Source organism: Hyaena hyaena, unplaced genomic scaffold (genome assembly GCF_003009895.1).
Source record: "Hyaena hyaena isolate Hyena2069 unplaced genomic scaffold, ASM300989v1 scaffold_204, whole genome shotgun sequence".
In the NCBI taxonomy this organism is placed as follows: domain Eukaryota; kingdom Metazoa; phylum Chordata; class Mammalia; order Carnivora; family Hyaenidae; genus Hyaena; species Hyaena hyaena.
Genome location: NW_024080837.1, coordinates 345869 through 353990, shown reverse-complemented (window position 1 = coordinate 353990; position 8122 = coordinate 345869). Strand labels below are relative to the sequence as shown.

Sequence of the window (8122 nt, the reverse complement as noted above, 5' to 3'; positions counted from 1 at the left end):
CGCCCGGGCCGGGCAGGGTGGGTGGGGCCGGGCGTGTGCCCGGGTGAGAGTGAAGTGCTAGTGACAATACGGAGGTGGCGTGTGGGCTCCAGGATCTGGGAAAGAAGTAAGAGCTCCTCCCGGATGCCCCATATGGAGGAGCGATTGCGGCCCCACTCGTATTTAAGTGTCCTTTGTCACTAACAAGTTAAATTAGAGATGTTATTGTAAAAACCACACACACGCACGCAGCCAAATGTCCTCTGAAAATACATGCTCCTGTCCCCTACTACCCCTCCCCCCCCCCATTCCCCAATGTCCAGAGAACTGAGTTTTACACCCTGCCTAAAATCCACTCCCGAATGCTGGAGTTTCTCCCTCCGCCCCGGGCCTGGCCGCCCCCGCCACAGTGAGTCAGAGCCCGGCGAGCTCGGGCGCTAGTGCCCGAAGCACGCCGAGTGGGGCGACGGCGGCGCGGCCGCCGCGGAGGGGAGGCGGCAGCCGCGGGACGCAGCTCTGGCCCGCGCGGCCGGGGACCGGGAGCGGGGTTTGCGCAAGAAAAGGCGCCTGAGCGGCCCCCGGCCGCCCCCCCGACCCGGCCCCGGGCTCCCCGCCCGCGCGCCTCCTTGGCCGCGCGGCGCGCCAGGCGCAGCGCAGCGGCGCGAGAGCCGAAGGGAAGCGGCGGCCGGGCCGGCCCAGCAGCCGGGCGCGCGGCAGCCAAGGCGACCGCGGAGGCGGCGGGCAGGGCGCGTGCGCATTGCAGGGGCGCCAGATTTGGCGGGAGGGGGAGTGTCCAAAGCTCTTTGTTTGATGGCATCTCTGTTTACAGAGTTTACATTTTAATATCAACCTGTTTCCTCCTCCTCCTTCTCCTCCTCCTCCGCGACCTCCTCCTCCTCCTCCTCCTCCTCTCTCTCCTGAGAAACTTCGCCCCGGCGGTGCGGAACGCCGCTGCGCAGCCGGGGAGGGACGCAGGCAGGCGGCGGGCAGCGGGAGGCGGCAGCCCCGTGCGGTTCCCGCGGCTCCCAGCTGCGCCCCGCGCCCGCCGCGCCATGGCCCGGAGACCCCGACACAGGTAACGGGGAGCCCGGACGGGCAGCCGCGGGCGGGGGCGCGCGGGGCACCAGGCGGCCGGAGAGCAGGTGGGAATGAGTTCCCGGATCTTGTGCGGGGCTGTCAGGTCCTGCGAGGACCTAGAACCTCTGCCTGGGCAGAAGCCGCTTGTGAAACTGATGAATGGAAGAGCCTATTCGGGAAATATGTCAGGACGTCAGGAAGCATGCCCTGAGGGTCGTTTTGCAAGTTGCACGGGGAAACAGTTCTCTCTAGGGGGCACAAAAAGCAGCACGTTCCAGCCTGGGGGCAGAGCGGTGCCCACCCGCTCCGGGGAGCCCACCGGGTCCCTGGCTTGATGCCGCGGGCGTCGGCGAGGGAGTCGCAGAGTAATTGCTTGATGCACTGCGATATGTTTGGACTTGGGAGTGCAGAGCATATGGCAGATATAGGGAAAATGCCGGATTGTTTAGTAGCTGCAGGTAGTTCCTTTAAATTTCATTCATTCTTTATGGAGGCGAAGCCAAGCGGCAGCTGACAGGCGGCTGGAAAGAGGAATTTAGGGAGGAAAAGGGTCGCTACATTTGCAAATCGTTTTAAGCCAAGGTTTCGAAGGCTCTGATCATTGTACTCCGGGAAGCTTTTATTTCTTCTGCAAACACTTCACACGCACTCCCACGCGTCCGCGCCGCACATGTCCCCGCATTTGGGGAGGCCCTCCGGGATGATGGGTGAAGTCCCCTTAACAGTGTGGCCGCGCCGAGGGGAAGAGGGAAGGAGGAGGAGGGAAATACTCGTCCGAACTGTCAGTCGCTGGCGCTGCCGCTTCCCCTGGGGTCTGGACTTCCAGGACTGGACGCGCCAGAGCTCCCCGCCGGGTGCGGGGACAAGCTTAGCGGCCGTCGCGGTTGCCACTCAACGGAAAAAGACAGAGGCGGGCAGCACCCAAGGCCGCTGCCGCGCAACCAGGACGCAATCCCCGCGGCCTCTTCCCTGGGGCGAGAGGTCGGGGCGCGGCGCGCACACGTGGACGTGGCTGAGGTTGCCGCGCCTCCCCACGCCCTGCTCCCGCCACCTTAGGTCTCCCGCGCAGAGGAGGGGTGATGGACCGACCCTCGCTCGGAGGTTCTTGGTGTTAGCCCCTGGTGGCAAAGCAAATCCAACCTCTTTTCCTTCGGATTGTTTGCTTTTCTGGGACTTATTTGTTTTTGAACCGGCTGTCGCTGGTCCCCGCGCAGCGCTGGGAAGTTGCAAACAGCGTGGGTGTGGGCCCTGCCGCAGCACCCTCGGGTCGGGTCTGGCCCGGCGGGAAGCAGCGCCTAGGCATGGCTGGGCGCCGGAGAAAATGGGAGGCCACCTGGGGGGGGGGGGCTGGGCTCCCTGCGCCTCGCCTAAGGCCCGGCCACGCGGGGCGGGGGTGCTGCCCCTGAAGTGGTTTCACCCTTCGCCTTTGGGACTTAACAGCAGAACAGCCAAGGCACCTATTTTTTTCCCCCTTTTTTCTTTTTTTTTCTTTTTGAGAGCAGAAACTAGGAAGAGGAGGAGAAGGAAGCTGGGAAGGGGTGCTGGGAGGAGGCGCGGTGGAGGCTCCGCGCCCCGCGACCTCGGCTGGCCGGGTGGGGCGGGGCCGCGCAGGTTCCCTGCAGCTCCCAGGTAGCGGAGAAGGGTGGCGGCCAGGAGGGGCGGGAGCCTTGAACCTGCCTCAGGGGGAAGAGAAACCCGGCTGCGGGCTCGAAGCCGTTTCTTGCAGGGCGAGCGTCAACTCGGCAGGGATTATTAACCAGGTCAGCGAAATGAGTCTGAACCCCTTTTCTAGAATCACAGTAGCGGCCACAAGGCACTTCCTCCCACTCCCCTCCCTCTTCCCAACCCCCAGCACCTCTTTTCTTTTTCGTTTCTTTGCACGGTTTGTTTCCTTGACAGAATGTAATATTCATAGTTGTACTCTTGTAACCACACCAGGTCTAGCAGGTGGGGAGTCAAGTGCATCAAGCCTGAAATCAGACTTTGAAAGTCCTCTGACTGTTGGGTCTGAGCTTGTCAGAGCAGATAAAGGAAAAGTTATTTCAAGTCTTTAGTAGAAATTAACCCTGCTACTTAGCCTACCAGGACACCTTAGAGCAAAGACATCGCATGCAAAGCTTAAAAGCCAGCCCGGGTGCCAAACCTGCTTATGGACCCAGGAGCTGGCTGTGGGCAGCTCGCCGGGCTCCCCTTATAGTCTCTAAAGGGTCCCATGGAAATTCCACACCACATTCCTCTCCGCCACACACACCCTCCCCCCCTTCCCAAGACCTCGGTTTTGCACACCTCTGCTTCTCTGCTGAATTTTTAAGAACCATGGAAGATCAGAAATCATCATTTATTAGAACTGGAAAGTACCTTACTAATAGAATCCAAGCCCTTAGGTATAGGCGAGGAACTGAGGTCCAGAGAGAGAGGAAGTGATTTGTCCCAATCATGCAGGGAGGTGGAGGCAGATCTTGGACTGGCACCAGTTGCCTCCAAGCCCCTAGTCCTGTTTGATGCCTACCTCTCTCACCTGACATTGGCTGCCCCCTATGGGCTGCGGTATTTGTTGCTTATTCCCCGAGAAGTGAGCTGTGTCCAGGAGAAAGATGCCCAATGAGGAGTTTGGAAAAGGTAGTTCTCACTTATGAAAATGTGATCTCCAGATTTAATCAAACCTGACGCTTTAAAGTAGATGGCGTCTGTGACTTCTTGTGCTTACTACTCTGGCTTTCTTCATATTCCTGATATTTTATAAGGGGACCACTTCATTCGGGGGCTTTCCAAGGAGTTCCCAATGAACCTTTTGAAAGATGCTGACTTACAGCTCTGGGAAAAATATTATATATTTTTTCATCTTCTGATGCTTGTGCGTTATTTTAAAAGGGAAACTCTTGCATTTATTAATCATAAGCTGTTTAGAACCTCTTGTTGACAGTGGGGAACAAGAGTAGACTCTCGTTTAAAAGAAGAGACACTAAATAAAAAATGATTATAGATTATACACACTGCTCTCTTTTGTAGCGGCATTTGGAGTTTGGATCACATCCTACTTGTCACCATGCATCCTAGACCTTCAGATTGTTTCCCAAAATAATAGTTTTAAATTATAAGAACCTCAGATTCAGGATTTTTGGAAAGCACTTTTGCTTGACTTGTAAGGGTATATATATTTGTATATATTATATACCTCTATTATATATACATAAGTTATACATATTGTGTACATATTATGTACTTGTATTATAGCTATACTTGTAAGTTAGTTTGGGAAGACAAAACCTGATATAAATATACGTTTCATTTTTAAAAATAATAATTTGCTTTATGATGTTGCTTTATATCATCATTTTTATTGTTCTCAGTTTGGTGAGTTTCTCAATATTACAATGAAAAATTTTACTGAAGTTTCTAGGATAGTATCACTTATTTAGTGTATGTTTGTATTATATTAATTTATTTTATTAAGATATAATTTGAGATAGCATATCATTCATTTTAGAAGTAAAATTATAGGTAAAAGTAAACTGTAAATTTTACTGGCTGTAACGTTACTGTCATCTCTTTAGTATATGATTAATTAATCTTAAATGTAGAATTACTTCAAAAGTCATCAAAATTCATAATTTTGTCTACTAGGTAAAAGAAAAGTTCTCTTCAAAACACTACTGCATTCTTTTTAAACCCATCTGGGGGAATCCCTCAGTTTTGAATACATCTTAAGAGGTTTCAAATGGTGTTCAGTCAGAAATAGAAAAAAACAAAACAAAAAAGTAAGTAAGAGTCTGACTACCAAGTGGCCTAATTATTCATTTAGTTACTTAGGAAACAGTATTGTAATCGTGGCCACAGGTTGGATCAACTGTCCTTGAGTTTTGAGATGTTGGGTATTAATGCTGTGTATGAAGCAGTCTGATCACTTGGATGGCCTCATCCTTCCTCAGATTTTTAAAATCCTTTCCTCTTACATTCTATTCATCTTCCAATCTTTAAGGGATGACTATAATTGTATTGTTGGGTGTATTACTTCTTGAATTTTTTTTCTCCCAATAAAACACCAACTCCATTGGAGTAGCATAGTTGGCTTGTTTATTTTCTTGGAGAAATATTATTTAAATGATGTAGTGTATGCCAAAGATTTTGAGTGTGTACTTATATAAAGGACATAGGCTCTTGTTTCTCTGATTGTCCTTAGTATTAAGTTTTAAACTTAGACCTTCATTGGTTGGAAGGTTGCCAAATGTGTAACTTGTCACTGGGCTGACAGTCACAGCAGGTTTAAACATGCAGAGCAATAAGAAAGTGCCAGGTCCTTTGCCGTATCTGTGGATACCAATAACAGCAGAACCAGTTTACAATACTGGAGCAACAGAATGAAGAAAGCAATCTTGTTGTGCAAGTTTTCAAACTTTTATCTTCATAACCTTTGAAAAGATTGTGTTTTCGTGTAAGTTTTGTAATCCAGTAGTTTTAAATCTTCTGGTTTCAGTCCCTGTCTGCCCATTTTTTAAATTTTTGCAGCATATACAGCAGTGATGAGGATGATGAAGACATTGAGATGTGTGACCATGACTATGATGGACTGCTTCCTAAGTCTGGAAAGCGTCACTTGGGGAAAACTAGGTGGACCAGGGAAGAGGTAAATAATCATGTATCAAAACCCATGGGATAAACCTAGAGCATATCAATTTATGAAGAAGATGTTACAGCTACACTACAGGTGCTCAACCTCATTAGCACGAGCCTGTGCACCATGTTGAACTCCCCGCACTGCCCCACGCATACACCATACAATCCACTGCTAAATTCTCTGTAGTTCTTTGAATTTCCCATCCTCAGTGTATGTTTCATCTGTATTTCTCTCTGCCTTTTCTGCTTTTGTCCTTCTGCACAACTTCTTACTCCTTCTTCGTCACCTGTGAAGACATCAGCGCTTCAGAGAGGCTATCCCTGGCTTCCCCAGGCAGGTTGGATGCATCCTCCAGGCATTGGATACACATTCTTCCTCATAGCTGCTGTAACATGTGTGCCTTCCCCAGTAGGCTGACTACAAACCTACTGAGGACAGGGCTAAACATCTCTTTGTTTTCATGTTTCCTGAGCCCAGAATTGCTTGATTCAAAGTCGGATGTTAATAAGCATTGTCTGTCCAAGTGAATGAATTGCTATTTCCAAAAACAAAACAAAACAAAACAAAACAAAACAAAACAAAACAAAACAAGTATGAAACAAAATACTCCTATCTTGTCATGATGGATTATACATGAATGTCTGTTCTAATGGCATTCAATGATGGATGGAGATGTGTCTTCTTTCCCCTTTCTTTTTCTGCTAGCTTATCAAAAGCTTGATCTTTGTAGAAATGGGAAAATACTTAAGGAGCAAAATTATTAATGGATGGGGAAAGTTCCTTTTGCTTTAAAGTTTTCAAAAAGTTTTGCGAGTGACTGCAGAGGATTTTGTTAGAATAAGTGATATTGACTCTTCTTCAGTTTCATTCCACCCCACTTTGCTTACCACAGCCCCTGTTGGTAGGCAGTCAGGATTGCTAGCAAGGTCCCTAGGAAATGCATAGGTTACCTATGGAGCGTGTGCTTAGATGACCCTGAGAGCTACAGATGTTCTGTTGTTAACATTGGTTTCCTAAGTCCTGTGTCTGTGCCCTTCTAGGGACCCACAGTGTGTGAAAGTTACCTTTGCAGAAATGTGGAGGTTCTTTTTCACGTGAAAGAATGTGTGTAGAAAGACACTTGTGAACTGAAAGATTTGTCCCTGTTGTGTGGTGTCTTCTGTGTTCTAATAAGTTTGGCCTCATTTAAATTATGAATGTATCAATACAAAAATGAAATTACTTTCTTACATTATATATGCCTTCAAATTTAATTTAAAAAGTGATCTTCCATTGTTTGCGTGAAAGAGGTTGAACTAACTAGATGTTAAAATAGAAATTGAACTGGTTCTTACTCAAGATCCTATTTGCTGCCATAGTTGAATATCTATTGACTCTAACATTGGGTTCATAATTTTTTCCCATCAGGCAAAACTTTTAACAGTTATCATATACTAAACATTGACTGAGCCAGGCATTATGCTAAATGTTTTGCATAGCTACTTCACGTAATCCCCAAATAAACACCTTGACATCAGCATTGCCACTGCATAGATGACAGCATTAAGGCCCAAAAAAGTCAAATCATGTCCCCAAGTGTATCTAACTAGTCAGTAGCAGAGTCAATTTTTAAACTCTGGTCTGTTTGACTCTAAATACATCTATTCTCCAACCAGTATAGTACATTAATATCTGGGTGTTTTTGGATATTTTTGAGGTTTTTTTTTCCTGGATTGGATCACTGGACTGGTTCCCTTTTACTCTAATTAGAATAAAGTTATACAGTAAATGAGTGATGCCCCAGGATTAACTTTAAATGTCTTAGGATGAAAAACTGAAGAAGCTGGTGGAACAGAATGGAACGGATGACTGGAAGGTTATTGCCAATTATCTCCCGGTGAGTTTGTAATTTTTTTCTTTCTATGAAAGGAAATCTTCTCCCAATGATTTAAATAAGATATTCTGAGAGAGGGTATTAAGACATTACACATTTGCTCATATATAAGAAGTAGGGGGAGAAATGCCTCACCCATGACTTATGGTTTATATTATAATCTTTTAATTTATTTGGATAATATAAATTAGTATTTTGATGACTTGTTATACATTAGGATGACTGAACTCGTGGTATTTCCAAGTTAGTTTCTTTTAAATTTCATGTTTTTTTCAGTAGACATACTTTTGGTACCCTGGCTGAAAATTTTGGACTCGTTTTTCATTTATTCCACTTCCCATCCCCTACGTCTAAACAGTGACTGAGGAATCTGGAATTCCTTTATCACTCAGCCCATGTTGCTTTCCATCCTCCTTGTTGCCCCACAGAATTGGCCCCTTCCCTCTACTCTGGACAATTATGGTGGCTTCCTAATTGGCTTTCCTATTTGTAGCCTTCCAGCCCAACCATTGTTGGCAGATAGAGCTTCCTAAGATGTAGCTGTGCCTTTTCAAAATCAACAGCAGTAACATGGAATC

The 8122-nt window shown here is 47.3% G+C and overlaps 1 protein-coding gene across 2 annotated transcripts in view; it reads left to right on the top strand.

Annotated features, from left to right (window-relative positions):
• The first annotated feature begins 928 nt into the window (after positions 1–928).
• The window catches only part of MYB (MYB proto-oncogene, transcription factor), a 31989-nt gene continuing 24795 nt past the window's right edge, over positions 929–8122 (top strand). For both annotated transcript variants that reach the window (XM_039242022.1, XM_039242023.1), the window contains exons 1-3: positions 929–1054; positions 5563–5680; positions 7476–7547. In XM_039242022.1, the coding sequence (XP_039097953.1) occupies positions 1032–1054; positions 5563–5680; positions 7476–7547 (213 nt within the window). In that variant the 5' untranslated portion in view covers positions 929–1031. The remainder of the gene's footprint in view (positions 1055–5562; positions 5681–7475; positions 7548–8122) is intronic.